Source organism: Vulpes vulpes, chromosome 10, assembly GCF_048418805.1.
Source record: "Vulpes vulpes isolate BD-2025 chromosome 10, VulVul3, whole genome shotgun sequence".
In the NCBI taxonomy this organism is placed as follows: Eukaryota; Metazoa; Chordata; class Mammalia; order Carnivora; family Canidae; genus Vulpes; species Vulpes vulpes.
In genome coordinates, this window is record NC_132789.1 from 10,131,392 (window position 1) to 10,151,814 (window position 20,423).

The 20,423-nt window shown below is 40.4% G+C and overlaps 1 protein-coding gene across 7 annotated transcripts in view; it reads left to right on the top strand.

The window, feature by feature from the left end:
- PTPN11 (protein tyrosine phosphatase non-receptor type 11) overlaps positions 1-20,423 on the top strand; it is an 83,032-nt gene that overhangs the window by 23,848 nt on the left and 38,761 nt on the right. For 5 of the 7 annotated variants that reach the window (XR_011995029.1, XR_011995028.1, XR_011995027.1 and 2 more), the window contains exons 3-6: positions 1,504-1,698; positions 4,001-4,193; positions 9,036-9,152; positions 10,261-10,374. Coding sequence is in view for 4 of the 7 variants with exons in the window: in XM_026018757.2 (XP_025874542.1) it covers positions 1,504-1,698; positions 4,001-4,193; positions 9,036-9,152; positions 10,261-10,374 (619 nt within the window). In the remaining 3 variants the exon portion in view is untranslated. The remainder of the gene's footprint in view (positions 1-1,503; positions 1,699-4,000; positions 4,194-9,035; positions 9,153-10,260; positions 10,375-20,423) is intronic. The other 2 variants (XM_072725169.1, XM_072725168.1) reach the window with 1 other exon arrangement.

Consider the following 20,423-nt stretch of genomic DNA (forward strand, 5'->3'; position numbering starts at 1 on the left):
CATTTGCTCAGGAAACTGAATGGAAGTCACAGACTGCTTCAGCTAACTAAAATACCAAGTTTTAGAAACTTTTGGTCAATGTTTTGTCAACTCAGTGGGATAGCATTTTAGCCATTTTATGCTGGAAACTGTCAATTGTGTTCTTAAAGTGATTATTTAAGGTACAACTATAGATAGTATCATAAGTGCACCATGACATGAATTTTGACAACTATATATGTAACCAACGGTACAGTCACAATATTTTTATCACTCTAGAAGATTCCTCTGTGTCCATTTCTAATCTCCTTCCTTCTGCGTAGCTACCACTGTTCTCATTTCAAACCCTGTAGACTAGTTTTGCTTATTCTACGATTTCATTGACAATTGAAGTCATACAGTATATATTCATTTGTGTCTGGCTTCTCTCTCTCTCTCTCTTTTTTATTTTTATTTTTTATTTATTATTTTTTCTTTTAATTTATTCATGAGAGACAGAGAGAGGGGGGCAGAGACACAGGCAGAGGGAGAAGTAGGCTCCACGCAGGGAGCCCGATGTGGGACTCAATCCCAGGTCTCCAGGATCAGGCTCTAGGCTGAAGGCAGTGCTAAACCACTGAGCCACCTGGGCTGCCCTCTCTCTTTTTTAAAGGTTTTATTTTTAAGTAATCTCTATACCCAGCGTGGGCCTTGAAACTCACAACCCCAAGACCAAGCGTCATATGCTCCCCTTCCTGAGCCAGCCAGGCACCCCTGGTTTCTTTCTCTTAACGTAATGTTTTTGAGATTATCCATGTAATTGTATGTATCAGTGTGTGTTTTTTTTAATTGCTGTGCAGTGTTCTGTGGTCTGAATATGTAACTATTTATTTGTCCATTTTGGTGATAAATGTTTGAGTTGCCAGGATTTTTCTATCTCAAATAAAGCTGCAATAATATTCTTTTTTTTTTTTTTTTTTAAATAATATTCTTCTACAAGTCCTTGGGTAGCTATACAGTTTCATTTTGGGGGGGGGGGCGCAAAATACTTATGAGTGGTTTTACTGGATTAGAAAATAGATGTTTAACTTTATGTGTCTTTTTTTTTTTTTTAAGATTTTATTTACTTATTCATGAGAGACACAGAGAGAGGTGCAGAGACACAGGCAGAGGGAGAAGGAGGCTCCCTGAGGGGAGCCTGATGTGGGACTCCATCCTGGGTCCCCAGGATCATGCCCTGAGCCGAAGGCAGACGCCCAACCGCTGAGCCACCCAGGCATCCCTAACTTTATGTGTCTCGATTGATTACTGATGAGAAAAATTATTGCCACTTAATATATGCATTTCGGTCAGACTTCCAAAATAGAAGTTGTACAAGGGAAAGGAGCCAGGCAACAAAGCCTTTGTGTTGAAATGGTTGACTTGTAAACTGGCTCCTTGGGTATGTTTCAATGTTTAGGTGAAATCTGATACAGAATATGAGATCCATTTTTACTAGTATAGCTCTTTATTAGTTTTTGTTTCCCCCCTAATGGACTCTTTTAGAAGAAATGGCGCTGTCACCCACATCAAGATTCAGAACACTGGTGATTACTATGACTTGTATGGAGGGGAAAAGTTTGCCACGTTGGCTGAGTTGGTCCAGTATTATATGGAACATCACGGACAATTAAAAGAGAAGAATGGAGATGTTATTGAGCTTAAATATCCTCTGAACTGTGCAGATCCTACCTCTGAAAGGTCAGTGACGTTTAATGCACCTCTTCCATGCCATAGGTGTTCTACGAATGCATTACGGGGCTTTGGCTTTACCTGTTTCTCAAGCTGTAATATTTGCAACTAAGTAAGTTTTACTGAAGCAAGAATCATAGGATGAAATTATTTTCAGAGTGCCTTTTTTCTGGTGAAAGCTTCGATTAACGTTCCTTATGCTTAATTTTGCAGGGGTCACAGACTATTCCTGTATATACTTGGTACATGCAGTAATTTTAAGATTATTGAATTCGAGCCAGTAATCTTTAAGAATTAGGAGAGGAAAATAAGTGCTAATGGAGGCGCCCAAACAGCAGCAGTTCCCTGTAGCAGCTCCCCATCAGCTATTCAGCCATGCCACCAACAGATGTCAGTTTAAGCTCAGAAGCTGAAAGTCAGAGCTTGCAGAGGGTCAGATTTTTCATCAGTTCTGTTCTGTTATATCCACAAATGTGGGAGAATGACCTTGCTTAGAGGGAATTACGTTATTTCAGAGATCATCTTTCGCTTGATTTGGAACTAAGCTGATGAAAGCTGAGACTTGACTGACTTTTATTGATTTTATTGGTTTTCTACATTCCCACTCTCCTCTCTGACTCAGTACAAACTCAGGGTCTACTTAATTAGGTTTGTATATTTTGTATCTTCAGGTAGGTCTCTTCAACTTGCATCTTCATGTCAGTGCTGTTACAGGCAGATAATTTCTCTAGCTATACTATAACTTCAAGCAAAAGGCTGTCTGCCAACTCAGTTTATTTCTGAATTTTACTCTGTTCATTTGAGGGTGGATGAAAAACAATTCACTGTGTATTCCTCTAGTGATGAGCCACTACACTAGCACTATCTGCCATGATAGTTAGTGCTTGCTTTCTTATCAAGATCCTGAGGGAAAAAGCCACATTATTAATATAACTATGTGAAGGTTTTTTAAAAAGTTTGTTTGTTTATTTATTTAATCTCTATCCCCAACATGGGGCTTGAACTCATGACTCCAAGGTCAAGAGTCACAGGCTCTTCTGACTGAGCCAGCCAGATGCCCCGTTAAAATGTTTTTTTTTTAGTATCTTAGAGTGATATCTCAAAATCTGTCCTCTCGTGACCCGCATCAGGACTCTCGAGTACTGGGTAAAAATGCAGATTGCTGGGCTCCTTTCAAATGTAGTATATTGCTATTTCTGGTTGGGAGGCATGGGAATTCATTTTTTTAGCAAAATCCTTCAGCCTTTCCATAAATATTATATGCTTTAGAAATGATAACCCAGCATACAGTCAGTCTAAAGATACTGACAGCAAACTTGGAAGCTGTTGAAGTATTGGTTGGAAATATTAAGGAATTTGGAGTGCTTAAATTAATTTATAATGAAAATTTTTTAATGTAATGTTCACATACTAAAACAAGGACAAACATTCAGATGATTTTTTTGTTTCTTTTTTCTTTTTTTTTTAAGATTTTATTTATTTATTCATGAAACAGAGAGAGAGTGAGAGAGAGAGAGGCAGAGACACAGGCAGAGGGAGAAGCAGGCTCCATGCAGGGAGCCTGATGCGGGACTCGATCCCTGGTCTCCAGGATCAGGCCCTGGGCCTAAGGCAGCGTTAAACCACTGAGCCACCCGGGCTGCCCGATTTTTTTGTTTCTACCATGACCACCTATTTTAATTTCTTTTTCTTTCTTTCTTTCTTTTTCTTTCTTTCTTTCTTTCTTTCTTTCTTTCTTTCTTTCTTTCTTTTTCTTTATTTTTTTATGATTTTATTTATTTACTTGAGAGAAGGCACGAGCAGGGAGTGGGGGGTAAGGGGCAGAGGAAGAAGCAGACCCTCTCCTGAGTAGGGAGCCAGACGTGGGGCTTGATCTCAGGACCCCCAGATCATGACTCAAACTTAAGGCAGATGTTTAACTGACTGAGCCACCCAGGCGCCAGTATTTTAATTTCTTTAAATGGACCGTGATTCAATAGGCCTTCTAAGGTAGGGCATGGAGAAATGGCAAAGTGCATTTTTCAAAGATGGGAGATTCAAAAGAAAATAGGAAAGAGGGCATTTGTTTACAAATGACTGTGGGCCCATTAAAAAAGTTTAATGATTATTCTTAACATCTTTCTCATTTTTGTCCTGCCTGTTTGGGAAGCATGTTGTCTCATGTGGGATTGGCCAGTCTCTTAGAGGAATGAGTCTGTTTTTTAACTGAGTTCAGGAAAGATGGCTCTATATAGTAGTTTTGTGAGAGAATACTATGAACCTGTGGCAGAACTCCATTGATTTTTCATTTAAAATCAACATTTCATTTTAGGTGGTTTCATGGACACCTGTCTGGGAAAGAAGCAGAGAAATTACTAACTGAGAAAGGAAAACATGGTAGCTTCCTGGTACGAGAGAGCCAGAGCCACCCTGGAGATTTTGTTCTCTCTGTCCGCACTGGTGATGACAAAGGGGAGAGCAATGATGGCAAGTCTAAAGTGACCCATGTCATGATCCGTTGTCAGGTAAGGTCCCACTTGAACTACCGGTCTGGCAGAATGTCGTCTTTGGGTGATTCTTCTGCGGGAGGAAGACGGACATCACTTCTGGTCAGAATCTCCTGGCTCCTCCAATCATAGGCGTATATGCTTTTAGAACATTATTTATTATAATTGTTTCATTGTTTCAGAACTTTATTAAATCATTTCCAGTCTCTCGCTGGCAGATTAAGTCATGCCTCAGTGTATCACCTTTTGCCCCGTACTGGCTAATCTGTTTTTGCTGGGGTCAGCCTCATTCGCCATGTTTCAGAAGTGATGGCCTCAGCTTCTCTGATTCTCACTATGCACCTATGACTGCATTCATAGTCCAGAGTTCCTGCATTAATGCTGGGAAAATTGAACTCCTTCTTTCTTTCTCTCTCTCTCTTCCCTCCCTCTCTCTTTCCTTCCTTTCCCCTTCCTTTCTTCCTTCCCTCCTTCCTCCTGTCTTTCCTTCCTTCTTTTCTCCCTCTTTTTCTTTCTCCCTCCCTCTCTCCCTTCTTTCTTGATTTTATTTTTAAGTAATCTTTACACATAACATGGGGCTCAGACTTACAACCCTGAGGTGAAGCTCCACTGACTGAAACAGCCAGGTGCCCCGAACTCACTATTTATTGTTTTTTTTTTTTTTTTTTTTTTAAGATTTTATTTATTTATTCATGAGAGACACACACAGAGAGAGAGAGAGGCAGAGACACAGACAGAGGGAGAAGCAGGCTCCTTGCAGGGAGCCCGATGCGGGACTCGATCCTCAGACTCTGGATCACGCCCTGAGCTGAAGGCAGATGCTCAAACTGCTGAGCCACCCAGGGATCCCACTATTTATTTATTTATAAGATTTTATTTATTTATTCATGAGAGACACAGAGAGAGAGAGAGAGAGGCAGAGACACAGGCAGAGGGAGAAGCAGGCTCCATGCAGGGAGCCGCATGTGGGACTCGATCCTGGGACTCCAGGATCACACCCTGGGCTGAAGGCGGTGCTAAACCGCTGAGCCACCTGGGCTGCCCTATTTATTGTTTTTAATGTAATAGGACTAAGGAGGTTGATTCTTTTTTTTTTTTTTTTTAAATTTTTTTTTTTAAATTTTTATTTATTTATGATAGTCAAAGAGAGAGAGAGAGAGGCAGAGACACAGGCAGAGGGAGAAGCAGGCTCCATGCACCAGGAGCCCGATGTGGGATTCGATCCCGGGTCTCCAGGATCGCGCCCTGGGCCAAAGGCAGGCGCCAAACCACTGCGCCACCCAGGGATCCCAGGAGGTTGATTCTTCGTCAACTATGTCAAACTTTGTTTTGACATAGTTTCCTAAAAAAATAAGTCAATTCACTTATTGACTTATTGATTGTTTTTAAATCACATATATATTTTAAAAACCCAGCTTTATTGAGGTACGATTCCATACTATACAATTCACCCTTTTAAATTGGACAGTTTAGTGATTTTTGGTATGTGCACATATTATGCAACCACTGACCCTAATTCCAGAACATTTTCATCACCCCAAAAAGAAACCCTGTGTTCATTACCTCATTATTTCTTCTCCTTCCAGCTCTTGATATCCACTAATCTTTTTTTTATTTTTATGGATTTGCCTGTTTTGGATGTTTCATGTAGATGGAATTCTATAAAATGTGGCTTTTACATTGTTTTTTTTTACTTTACATACAAGGTTTATCCATTTTGTGGTGTATGCCAACAAACTCTTTATTGTCAAATATTCCATTGTGTGGCTGGAGTACATTTTGTTCATTCATTAAAAGAATTGACGGGCATTTGGCTATTATGAATAGTGCTGTTTATGTACACATAAACATTTGTGTATAGATGTTTATGATACCCTCTATTTGGTGAGACAACATCCTCATATTTTAATTTATAAAGTACAGTTTCCTTTAGTTCTTTTAACATATTTATACTAGTTGATTTCAATTCTTTATCTGGGCTTTCTCAAGGATAGTGTTTATTGAGTACTCTCCCCGACCCCCCATGTTTGGTCCATACTTTCCTGTTGCTTTGCATGTTTCCTAATTTTTTTGTTGGAAACAAGACATTTTAAGTAATATGGTGATTCTGGAAATTAGATGACATCTTTTCCATGGTTTGTTTTTGCTACTTTTTATTGTTGCTGTAGTTATTGTTGCTCTTTCTGTGTTTCGTGACTTTCCTTTATTCTTTGCCATGAGTAGCCACTGAAGTCTTTGCTTGGTTAGCTTAGTGGTCAGTTAATGATTGGACTGAGATTTCCTTAAGTGCCATGAATCATTAGGTCTCCCAGCCTTTGCCAAGGGGGCTGTGTATTGGGGCACGGTTTCATTGCTCTGGCAGATTATAACACTGTCTTAGCCTTCACTTTCTGTTTGCACAGAACTTCAGGATGAGCTAGAGGTGAAGATTAGGGTTTTCTTGGATCTTCCCTGGACTTCACATGGCCTTGCACATACACATAGCCTTCTAGCTTCTTGAGAATATGTTAGAGTTTTTTTTTTTTCTTTTACTTTTAATTTAAATTCCAGTTAGTTAACATACAGTATAATAGTTTCAGGTGTACAATATAGTGATTCAGCATTTCCGTACAAAGGCTGGTACTTCTCACAATAAGTACACTCCTTAATTCCCATTACCTATTTCCCCCATCCTCTCACCTGCCTCCCCTCTAGTAACCAATAGTTCTCTATAATTAACAATCTGTGTTTTGGTTTGCCTCTCTATGTTAGAAGTTTTCCAAGCCCTCTGTAGACATTGCCTAGATTTTACTTCTTTCCTTTTGGTCAGTCTCTTATTTGCCTTAACTGGTATTCCCCGCTGCAGGCTACTGTGATACTAAACAGTTGCTGTTGATTATTTTTAGCAGATCCCCTGAAGACAGGACCAGGTGAGCTCTAAGTCAGGTCAAATAAACACAGGCTCTGAAAACAGGACTTTTTCAGGGAGCTGCTAACCAGGCCAAATACAGGTGTATCTCAGAGATATTATGGATTTAATTCTAGACTACTACAGTAAAATTAATATGGCAATAAAGCAAGTCAAATGAATTTTTTGGTTTCCCAGTGCATATAAAAGTTACGTTTATGCTATACTATACTGTAGTTTATTAAGTGTGCAGTAGCATTATGTCTGAAAAAATAGACAATATACTTTTTTGGGGGACAACATTAAAAAATACTTGATTGCTAAAAAGTGCTAACCATCATATGAGCTTTCAGTGAGTTATAATCACTGATTATGGATCACCATAACAAATATAATAATAATGAAAAAGTTTGAAATACTGAAAGAATTACCAAAATATGACACAGAGACATAAAGTGAGCAAATACTATTGGAAAGATGGTACCAATAGACTTGCTTGATGGAGGGTTACCACAAACCTTTAATTTGTAAAAAATACATATCAGCAAAGCGCAATAAAGCAAAGTGCAGTGAAACAAGGTTTGCCTGGAGGGATTATTCTCTGGGGATAGGTCCCATGAGAGAGCTCTAAATTCATTCTGTCCTCTGTAGCTGTGCTAGGTTGCTGGCTTTCATAGCTACTGTGGTTATGAGGCTGTTTGTTTTCAAGACTATAGAAGAGCTGAAGAGAGATACATGGGAAGATAGGGCAAGTTAAAATGCTACGGTTTGCTCCTTAGTCATTTTTCTTGAATAAATGTTTCTTGGACTTTTGCAAGTTCTTGGTTAATTTCCAGGGTTCTGAGAAATATTATGAGAGCCTTTTTTTTTTTTTTAAGATTTTATTTATTTATTTATTTGAGAGAGGGAAAGCATGAGAGAGAAACAGATCACAAAGAGGAGGGAGGGGTAGAGAGAGAAGCTCTCTTGCAGGGCTCATGACCTGAGCTGAAGGTAGATGCTTAACTGACTAAGCCATCCAGGCACCTCTGATGACCATTTTTATTAGTGTTTTTGTTGCTTTTATGGAAGAATGGATTTTCAGAAGTCCTTTGTCATTCTGAAAATACTTCTTCCCCACACTCCAATCACAGTTTTATTTTTATTTTTATTTTTTTAAAGATTTTATTTATTTATTCATGATAAAGATAGAGAGAGAGAGAGAGAGAGAGAGAGAGGCAGAGACACAGGCAGAGGAAGAAGCAGGCTCCATGCTGGGATCCTGACGCGGAACTCAATCCCGGGACTCCAGGATCGCGCGCCCTGGACCAAAGGCAGGTGCTAAACCACTGAGCCACCCAGGGATCCCGATCAGTTTTATTTTTAAATAAAAGATTGTACCTGAATATCTTCATATATAATTTCTAGGGTATTCTATTTTCTGAGTAATAATAATAACATCCTTTCCTGTTGTTTCCTTTAAATAGCCTATTTTGATCTTTTTATTAGAAAAAAGTTACCTAGTCTCTGTTTATAATTTACCTTTTAAATTTTCATTACAAGAGGAAAGTAGAGACATGTATATTTTGCCTTCAGTGCTGCCTACGCAGCCTTGGAATTTGTTGTGCTTCAGAGAGAAGTTGTTACTTATCTTCTCTTCAGCAGCCTGCCGTATAGTTGCTTAGCCTAGAATGTAAGTAAATAGTAAAGAATACTGTTTTTCATTTCTTTAACTACTTAGTTAACTTATGAAGGGGACAATTTTTTGTACTCGAGTTGCTGAGAGATACTTAGAGCATCTCACACCTCGCAGTCAGCTCTTTCACATTGGGTCAGCCTTTGCCCTTCCATTGTCCTCGTTTCCTTTTCTTTGTACTACTATAGCTGTTTGATCTTTGGGTGAGAGTCAGTCTGTATACTTCAGTTGGGAAAAACAGTAATTTAACATAAAGATAATAAGCAGGACTTTTTGTTTGTTTTTTTGGTCTTGAAAGGAACTGAAATATGATGTTGGTGGAGGAGAACGGTTTGACTCTTTGACAGATCTTGTGGAGCATTATAAGAAGAATCCCATGGTGGAAACTTTGGGCACAGTACTACAACTTAAGCAGGTGAGCTAAAACTCTTATCTCCTTATAGAGTTAAAAAACTCGGGATCCCTGGGTGGCGCAGCGGTTTGGCGCCTGCCTTTGGCCCAGGGCGTGATCCTGAAGACCCGGGATCGAATCCCACGTCAGGCTCCCGGTGCATGGAGCCTGCTTCTCCCTCTGCCTATGTCTCTGCCTCTCTCTCTCTCTCTCTGTATGACTATCATAAATAAATTAAAAAAAAATTAAAAAAAAAAAGAGTTAAAAAACTCCTGATGGAATATTTCAAATATAGACTAGTAGAATAGTGTCATGAACTTACACACACACTGATCAATTTACCAAGTCTTGTTTCATTGTTACTGCACTCACTGTTCTCCACCTTCAGTGTTTGGAAACAAATTCCAGATCTTGCATCGTTTCCCGGATTGTCTCCATGTGTATCTCTAAAAGGCCTCCTAGAGGTTTTTTTTTTTTTTTTTTAAGATTTTATTTTTTTTTATTCATGAGAGACACAGAGAGAGAGAGAGAGAGAGAGAGAGAGAGAGAGAAAGGCAGAGACAGGCAGAGGGAGATGCAGGCTCCATGCAGGGAACCCAATGTGGGACTTGATCCTGGACCAGGGATCACGACCTGAACCAAAGGTAGATGCTCAACCACTAAGCCACCCAGGTGTTCCCCTCCTGGAGTTTTTATTTTTTTATTTTTATTTTTTATTTTTTTCTCCTAGAGTTTTTAAAGCAAGTTTTTACCAAATTTTTATTCTAGATTTACCTTTGGTTACTTTGGGTTACCTTACTCACTTTGGAGCTATTGCTATTTCAGAGTTTACCTAGTGGCAGATTATATCATCTCTCTAAGTAATGTTGTGGTCTATTTATAAAGAAAAATAGTTTTGAATTTATGTTACTGGAGTAAAGTATGTGTGGAGATTGAAGAAAGATTTCCTCACAAAATAGAAAAGAAAGTGAAAGTGTATTTGAAAACTTTGATTGTGAATTACCATGTCCTTTGAATTTCTTACTCTTGCCTTATGAATATAAACATGGAAATTTTTTTTTTTTGCATTAACACCTTTTTTTTTTTTTGGTAATACTTTCTTCATTTCACACCAACTGCTGAATTTGATTAGCCCCTCAACACAACACGTATCAATGCAGCTGAAATAGAAAGCCGGGTTCGAGAACTAAGCAAATTAGCTGAGACCACAGATAAAGTCAAACAAGGCTTTTGGGAAGAATTTGAGGTAAGTTATTAAAAAAAATTTTTTTAACTTGAGTTATTAAATACTATTTTTAATGAGAGAAAAGTTGGCCCTGTATTTGGAATTGGATAAAAGACTTGAATCTGTATTCTTTCTTAATTCAGCCATTGATTGACATGGCACAAGTTGCTGAGGGGGCTTCTTTGAAATAGAAGGGCATTGTGTTCTGGGAGAAGGGAGTTGGCAGTTAATATTAAATGGATGAGCCAATAGCTCCATTTGGCTCTTTTGGTTTGGACTGCTGGCAAAAAAACAGAAAAACAAAAGGATCTAATTCCTTTGGAAGATTTCCAGCATTGGCTGGCTTCTTTAGAAAGAATCTATAGCCTTCTTGCAGTGAATAAATAAAAATGAAATACCTCATGGTGGTTTTAATTTGGGAGTTGACATTTATAACTTTGGGAAGTTAAGTGAACTGATTTCTTTCCTGAAACCAACTTGGGTAGGAGAATGTCTCCAGAGGGAACGTGCTGTGTTCCTATTTCCCTGGTATGTTACTTACCAGTTCATATTGTAATGTCGTTCTCTCTTCTTATCCATTTGATTGGAAAACTCCTCAAAAACAAGAATTGTACCTTACCTTAATAGTTACCCCTAGCATGTGGCACAGTGCCTAGTACACAGTAGAAACTCCATGAATGGAGCCATGGATGGATATTTACATTAAGGTAACGTTGTATTGTTTTATTATTACTATTCTGTTTATGGGAATGATTGACTATTCCATACTTTCTGTAGGACTTTAGAATTCATAAATATTTGTGAAATGAATGAATGGCCACATGAATTCCTTGAAACCACAGTAGTTCCGATAAACTTGTTGAGATAAACGTTATTTCCATTTTATGGAGGGGGGCAGCCTGAGTCTTGGGGAGGTTGAGTAAATCCTCCAATCTCTATACCACAAATATTGATTGTGCTATAGCACTTAGGTTGAGTGCAGAATAGAACAGTTATAGTCCTTGCTCCACAAGAACCTGAGCTCAGGTTTATTCGTTCATACGAGGTGTTACGTTAATCGCTGAGGACATCATGGTGAACAGGATGGACAGGGTTTCTGTCTTTAAGGAGCTTCTAGCTGAGAGAGGGAAGACAGTGATGATCAACATAATGAGTCAGAATTTTTAAACCTCAAGCTCACTGCTCCCTTCATTCTGTCCCACCAGCAGAAAAAATAAAGGGCAGCATATCTATTCATTTAATTACTTTCACTTTATTTCATTCATTTCATGTATAAAGCCTCATGAAATAGACATTTTACAAACCTTGCATTAAAATTTGTTTTTTTTTTTAAGATTTTATTTTATTTATTCATAGAGACAGAGAGAGAGAGAGAGAGGCAGAGACACAGGCAGAGGGAGAAGCAGGCACCACACAGAGAGCCTGACGTGGGACTCGATCCTGGGTCTCCAGGATCACGCCCTGGGCTGCAGGCGGCGCTAAACCGCTGTGCCACCGGGGCTGCCCTTGCATTAAAATTTGAATGAAGAACCTATTTTTCAAAACTTTTTATTATGTAAAATATCAAATATATACAAAAGCAGAGAGAAGAGCATAATCACAGCAATGTGTCTATCACCAAACATTAACAATTGTTGATATAGGGCCAGTCTTTTTTAGCTACTCCCCAGTGATTCCCCTAGCCTTGGCTTATCTTTTTTTTTTTAAGATTTTATATACTCATTTTTAGAGAGAGTGAGTGAGCGTGGGGAGGAGATGTAAAAGGAGAGAGAGAATCTCAAGTAGATTCCATGCTGAGCGTGGAGTCTGACCCAGGGCTGGATTCCACAACCCTGAGATCATGATCTGAGCCAAAACCAGAGGCTGAATGCTCAACTGCCTGAGCCACCCAGGTGCCCCCAGCCTTGTCTTATCTTGAAGCAAATCCCAGGTGTTTTTTCGTGTATAACTATTTCATTTCACAAGATTTAAACCAGAATATCATTCTCACATGTAAAACTATTAATAGTAACAATGTTAAATGGGTGTCATTCACTGTTCACATTTTCCTGATTGACATGTGTGCACGTGTGCACAAACATGCAGTTTGTGTTAATGGAGAGTGCCTTTTCCTACTTGATTAAGAAAAAACTTTGAAAAAAAGAAAAACTTTGAATGTGTTATATAGATTTGTATAAAGAACCCCCATATGTCATTATCAACTTTGCCAATTATTATTTTATTTGTAAATATTTCAGTATTTATGGAATTCTTAAAAAATTAATCAAAATACTCTTCCACATCTAGAAGAAAAGAACACAAGTTCATCAGATATCACTAAATTATGCCACTTGTTTTATAATTAAAAAAATTTGTTGGGGGATCCCTGGGTGGCGCAGCGGTTTGGCGCCTGCCTTTGGCCCAGGGTGCGATCCTGGATACCCGGGATCGAATCCCACGTCGGGCTCCCGGTGCATGGAGCCTGCTTCTCCCTTTGCCTATTGCCTATGTCTCTGCCTCTCTCTCCCTCTCTCTCTCTGTGACTATCATAAATAAATAAAAATTAAAAAAAAATTTGTTGGATTATGATTTAGATATGCTTCACACATACCTCTCTTTTAAAAGTCTTATGTCTCTTAATATTTTGGCTCCCTTCCATCCTTTCCTCTCCTCTTTCTTCTTCCTCTCCCTCATCTTAGTCCACTCAGTCTTCAGTAGCAAAATACCACAGGATAGTTTATAGACAGAAATGTATTTTTCATAGTTCTGGAAGTCTGAGATCAGGGTGCTAGCATGGTCAGGTGAGGGCCCTCTTCTGGATTGTAGACTCTTGTAAGCTTAGATAGCAGAAAGGATGAGGGAGCTCTGTGGGGTCTCTCTCTCTCTCTTTTTTAGAGAAGGAGTGTGTGTACATGCTTGTGAGCAGGGGTAGGGAGGGCAGTAGGGAGGGGCAGTGGGGGAGGAGAGAGAATCCCAAGCAAGCTCCACACTGAGCATGGAGCCTGACACAGGGCTTGATCCTATGACCCTGAGATCATGATCTGAGCTGAAATCAAGAATCAGACGCTCACCTGACTGAGCCACCCAGGTGCCCCTGTGAGGTCTCTTTCTTTTAGAAGGATACCCTCTGCCTCTTAATATCATCACCTTTGGGGGTAGAAAAAAATATATATATTTTTTTGGAAAAATTATTAAACTTTTTAGTAATCACAACTCAGCAAAATCCAAACCATAAGGAACTTTCAGGACAAAAGCCCTGCTTTCTCCAACAACAGCAACAACAGAGAGGAGAAGCAGGCTCCCCTTGAGCAGGGAGCCCAACATGGGGCTCAGGACCTTGGGATCATGACTTAAACAGAAGGTGGAGCTTAACCTACTGAGCCACCCAGGCACCCTAATAGTAACATTTTTAATGTTCCATGTTAAAAAACACAATAGTTGTCACTCATCTTTTTATTATTATTATTATTATTATTAATTATTGTTATTTTTTAAAAAATATTTTATTTATTCAGGACACCTGGGTAGCTCAGCAGTTGAGTGCCTGCCTTTGGCCCAGAGCATGATCCTGGAGTCCCAGGATCGAGTCCCGAGTCAAGCTCCCTGCACAGTGGGGAGCCTGTTTCTCGCTCTCCCTCTGCCCCTGCTTGTGATTTCTCTCTCTCTCTCTCTCTCTCTCTTTCAAATAAATACAATCTTTAAAAAGAAAATTAAAAGATGTTGAACTTTCTTTGTAAAGATAAGACGTAGTGAGCTATTTTCAGTCTAGATCCATGTTCATCTGACACATTGTTTTAAAATGGTAGCTCAGGTGATCATTCATACACACACTTCCTTTACAGTGACTATGAACTTTCAAAAAAAATGACAACAGTGAGGTGGGTATCTGTCGTAGTGGTGGATTTTTGAACACTAAGTTCACTTAGGCAGTACTTAGGGGAAAAGTCAGACGTTCCCAGAGAGCTTGTGGTGGCAGGGGTGGTTTTCGAGATCTTGGTGGGGTCAAGATATGAGCTTTGAACTCCTAGCCTTACTTTTCTGGCCTTGGAAAAAGAAGGTTGATTGTAAATGCTGGCCTATTGGTTTCACTCTGTGACATTTCAAATTCAGGTCATCTTTTATACATTATTAACAAAAAAGGTGAGGGGGATTGAGTTGGCTTTTCGGGGAAGTGGAAAAAACAAGATCATGTCTTCTCTGTAGAGATCAGTCTGATGTGATAAAGCATCATTCACTACATCAGAGTGTTAAATCTGATAACCAAAGGTAGATAATAGCTGATGGTCTGCTTTCTGGGTCTCTTAGGTACCCGCTTCTCAAATCCAGTTAATTAACTAGTTAATTAATTAAAAAATTTATTTATTCATGAGAGACACAGAAAAAGAGGTAGAGACACACAGACAGAGAGAAAAGCAGGCTCCTTGCAGGGAGCCCCATGCGGGACTTGACCTCCAGACCAGGATCATGCCCTGAGCCGAAGGCAGATGCTCAACCATTGATGGTCTCGGCGTCCCTCAAATCCAGTTAATTCTTAAAAAATGCCCTTTAAGGTTGGGGTGAAGGGAGGATGGCTAAGAACAGAATCAAACCATTAAAGAAAAAATGAGATATGTGGAAGCAGAGACTTATATTCTAAATCCTGTGAAACTGAAGTTTGATCCCAACAGCAAGGCATTATTATTTTAGCAATTATTTCAGTTGTTTCCTGGGAGGTGATACATTTGGGATCAGTTTCTTCTTACTGTGTGTTCTCATGCTCTTTAAAAGTGAACCAGAACTCTAAATTGCAATGTCTCTTGTAATTTAACTCCGACAGCTGTGTTTTGTTTGTTTCTATGGCCGACTCTGTTATCTGTAAAACTCTATGCGTCCTTTCAGATATGTTACCCCAGAGGACACTTAGAGATTATTTCTGCATTTTATACATCCTTAAATACAAAGGATGTAAATACAAGCTTCTTATGAAGCTCTTTGGGTTAGGTCTTTTCTTCTTTGCTTCTAAAAGAAATTCAGGGGATAACTGGGTCACTCAGTGGTCGAGCGTCTGACTTCAGCTCAGGGCATGATCCTGGAGTTCTGGGATTGAGTCCCGCATGGGGCTCCCTGTGGGAAGCCTGCTTCTCCCTCTGACTGTGTCTCTACCTCTCTCTGTGTGTCTCTCATGAATAAATTAATAAATAAAATCTAAAAAAAAAATAAATAAATAAAATAAAATAAAATCTAAAAAAAATAATAAATTCAGGTTGTTGATCTTCTTCTAGGGTTTGTTGTAGGACGAAACGTTGTAACCCCAAGTCTGATTTTGTTCCTAGAGACTGCCCATTTTTGCTCTGTGTACACATCTTGTATCTCCTGCATCTCTCTGCTTATGAATGTGAAGAGGCAGCTAATAGTGCTAGATTGTTGTAATGGAGCAAAGTTCTGCTAAAACGAGACACTCACTACATAAATGAAAAGGCAGGTTATGATCTTAGAATTTTGTGCCCGCAATGTGCTTTACCTGAAACCAGAACTCAGCCTTTGTGCATCTTGGTGAGATCTGTGTTGTATGGCCACGTTTATAGAGTATGTGTACTCTCTCTCCACCCGTTCTTCCCTTTGGAGTCCTCTGGGCCTGAGCTGCCAGGGTACACTGGGTTGAACCTGGACATTCCATCTGACTGCAAGACCCAAGTGCAGGGTGGAAGTCTTGCTGCTGACAGTACTTCAGCTGCCACTCCTTCTTTCACCCTCCTGCTCCATCTGGCTGCCCTCTCTGTATCCAGTATCCCTGCTCTCTAGATACCTGCTTCATCCTTTGTTTCCTTCCATAGATTCCTCAGCTTCTTGACTTACAGACCGTACTTCTGGTCCCTTACAGGTTGAAACCAGCAACTTTAGTCTTTTTACCAAAGTCTAGGATTCTCATTGGCTCAGTTGCCATCCATATCTGGTCCAAGGAGTGGTACCCAGGACATGATCACTTAGAACAACTAAGTCTGTAAGGAAAAACAGTTGTTAGAGATGAGTGTTCTAGGGAGTTAGACAGATGTCCCCCAAATATTTCCCCCAACAGTAGACATTGGTAGTGGCGTGATTCATTCATTCATTCACCAAATAGTTATTAAGCACAGACTCTATGCTGGGTTCTCTTCTAGGGCCTGGGGATGTACCAGGAAGCAAATTGAAGTTATTATCCTTCTGGAGCTTTGTAGTCAACTGGAAGAGACAGAGCAGTAAACAAATAAGTGAATGTTATGTGAGATGGTGATATATAGGTGATATATGCTGTGGAGACAGTAAAATAGGGCCAGATAGGAAGGGTGTGCTAATGGGAGCATTACCATTTTACACAGGTCTGTTTCTCTGATATAGTGATATTTGAACAGAACTTCGAAGGAGATCAGAGAGCAAGCCATGGAGATAACTTCAGAAAGAATATTCAAGGCAGAAAGAACAATGTTAAAGTTGGACGTCTAACTGCCTGATAGACATCTGATGGGAATATGATTGCTCATATGATGTTATGGGTGGGATTATACTAGGATAATGTTCCTTTGTCACTTCACCTTATTAACACTCCTCAGTTCCCAGCTTCAGGGTCATTTTCTCAGGGAAACCTTCCCTGATCCCTGTCTGCGTACCTGGATTTTTTTTTTTTTTTTTTTTTTTAGATTTTATTTATTTATTCATGAGAGACAGAGAGAGAGAGAGAGAGAGAGAGAGAGAGTCAGAGACACAGGCAGAGGGAGAAGCAGGCTCCATGCAGGGAGCCCGATCTGGGACTTGATTCTGGAACTCTAGGATCACGCCCTGGGCTGAAGGCAGAGGCTCAACTGCTGACCACCCAGGCATCCCATGGATTGGTTCTTATTATAGGCGCACCTAGGTAGCAGCCCTTTACTTTATAATCCTTGCTCTCCTTGGAGTTTTCAGGCACTCGATGCGGCTATTGTTTTCATGCTTGTCTCTCGTACCATGAATTCACAGAAGCAGAAGACATTAGGTCTGTTGAAATAATGAGAGGTTTTGCTCGAATTAAACTAATGGTGAACAAATAAAGAGATATACTTTGATTCTGCTATTATAAGTCTGCCATGTGCATATTATCTCTGAAAAGAACCCAAAGCAGTCTGTGGGCCCCAGAAGAACAAATAGTCCTGTGTTGTTTCCTGTATCCCCATAGGAGAGCCTGGCTCACAGTAGACACAAAGGATGTATTTGCATTGGGTGTTGAATATAAGTTCTTTTTAGTAGAGAGAGAGAGAGAGAGAGGTATTGGATTCAGACTGTATGTATTCAATAGGGAACAGCTTTCTGATGCTTACAGAGTATGGAGGAATATTCCAGGCTTTGCTTTGAGATATTCCTCTTTACTCCTGTGTACTTTTCATGTGGAGACCCTGCTTGAGGGTTGTAAATGCACATTTTAGTCTTCAAGACCCTTCTATATACTTGCCCAAGAGAATCTAATTCAGCATGGTAGTTAATGAATTTCAGAAAAATTTTAGCTTTGAACCTCCTGTTCTGACTTAAAAAAAAAACAAAAACAAACCCACAACACACACTCATACAAACCCTACACATCATATTAACTGGGTTTTTTTTTCCCCAGTGCTTTAAACTTGTTTTCCTTAGTAATTTGATTTTTGTTTTTCAAGCCCATCCTCCTTCTGTTACGCAAGCGTCTCTCTGTCGTGGTCTGAAGCTGTTTTCAGCTTGCATGGGCGCTGCAGTCATTTCCCTGACAGCTACACAGATGTCCTGGATTCTGCCAGCAGCTCTGCCAACCGACGTGTCTCTAGGAGGAGCTAATGCCTGTCTTCAAACCCACAGTCCGGTTTGATTTCTTTAAAGTGATTACGTCCTGCTCAGGGGAGCTATAAATTCTACTTTGAGATGGTTAGTTTTATGGAAACAAGACTTTAACTGCACCCCAAAGCTGTGTCTAGAATAGTAATTCTTGCTGGTGATCTCTAGCTGACATCTTCCTCTTGGTGGCTGAGCCCCCAACCAGGGCTCCGGCCTTGTGCTTCAGAATGCTCTGGGATGGCAGGCCTGAGCTGGAACTAGGATTTTCCACATAGGCCTGAGCTCCCAGTTGCTTAACAGAAGCACTGGTGCCTTCCTGTGGGCAGAGCTTTACAGGGTTAGAGGTTTTATTCTGCAAGCTTAATGCTCCATTCTGGGGAAATTCTTTTGTTTCCTTTGGACTTTCTCTTCCAGCATCTCTCTCTGTTCTGTTCTTTGCCCCTCTGGTGTCAGGTTTTTCTCTTTAGAGTTGTTTCCTTTTGCTGGAGCAGCTTGGTGTCTTCACAGAGAATAAGAACTGAAGGTGCTTTCAGGCCCTTGAACAGATACCTCATCTCTGCCTCAGGCTTCCCTGTCACCCTTAAATGACCTTGCTGCTTTCTGCGTCTGCCATTCTCCTGTCTTCCTCATTGAGCGGGCCATGGCTGTGGCCTCTGTTTCTTCTGAGCTCCTGCTCTGTTTAACCTTGGGATGGGACTTCTTGCCACATACCAAGAGAGCACTGGTGGAAGATCCCAGCAGCTTTCTTATTGTGACACCAATAGTCTTTGCTTTAGCCCCTTTTCCCTTGTGTGCTGCTTTTGAGACCACTGTCAGCTCCTCATTCCAACAATTTCCTTCTCTTGCTTTCTCTGACCTGTGGCAGCATAAGCATAAGTTTGGCCCTTTCCCGCTCCCTGTGCCTCTGGTTGCTCTCTACCTTCCCTTCTTCTGACCAGCTACTTGACAGTTCCCTAAGACATGGTCTGGACTGGCTGACTATGGCCGTTCCCTAAGACATGGACATGGTTCATTTGGCTTGAAAATTTGCTTTTCGTTGGGTAGTACATCCATTCTCATCCTTTTCTGGCTAACCCCTAAGTTTATCTTGCTTCTGAGCTCTGGTTTTGCCTTTTAAATTATGTTTTCCACATTTCTTGGCTGTCCTGTCTCTTCATATTTGAAGATATGAATAGGAGCCTATTATTTCCCCCTTCAAACCAAATGCCCCCTTTTACTTCACTGTCTCTGGCGCTCATGCTGTGTATCCATTGGCCCCACAGGCTGGAGTCTTCAGAACCTCTCCTACCTCCTCTTTATCCCCTTTCTACTGTACCTTGCCATTTACCAAATGCTATCGATTCTTCTTTCCTGATGTCTTTCTGCTCTTAGAGAACAGAAGAAAACTTTCATTTATTGTCTACTTGGTGCTGCATATTGGGCTAGGGAAGTCATCTCATTGCATCCATGTGTTCTGAGAGATCAAGGCACCTGCTTGGGACTGCCCAGGTAGGCAGTGGTGGAGATAGAGTCTCATCTGATGCCAGAGGTACAGGCTTTCATCACCCCAGAAGACACGAGCTGTTCTTTTCCCCTCTGTGTATCACCCTCCACCCTTTGTACGAATCTGCACTCAGCATTTCTCCTGTCCCTCTTGTGCTCAGAAACCATCAGTGGCTCCCTATTTCCCACCTGAGACATACCCTTTGCATTTTGATGAAGAAACTGAAAGAAGTGAGAAACTTGTCCCCAGGGGTGGGGCTAGGGCTGGGGCTAGGGCTGGGGCAATGGTTGGCTGTGTGGTATGATCAGGTAGACTTGACTCCGGAGTCTGCTACATCATGCTTCTTTTCACTCAGCTGTTAACGATTCTTCTGCCCAGTTTTTAAGGCCCACCATTGTTTTTCTGACCCTCTGCATCTAACCCCATTGCCCCACATCCTAGTATACAGCTTCTAGACTTATCTGCCAGTCTCCTTTACCTCTTAGTAACTCTAGCCTCTTAGCCATGTTTGCTTGCCTTCCCTAACTTGGTGAGGTGTCTTTCTTTCTTCCTTGGACCTGTTTAAATGTTTCACCTGCTTCAGGCCTCAGCTCTTCCCAGAAACCTGCTTCAGTGAGTTTTCATGGATATCAATCCCTAAATTCCACACCACATAATTAATCCAACACTTAATTATAGATTTGTTTTATACTGTTTGCTTCAATATATGAGCAAATTGTGTCAGAAACTGTTCTCCTCTAGGGACTGTGCCTTTTATTTTATTTTATTTTATTTTTAATTTTTTTTATTTATTTATGATAGTCACAGAGAGAGAGAG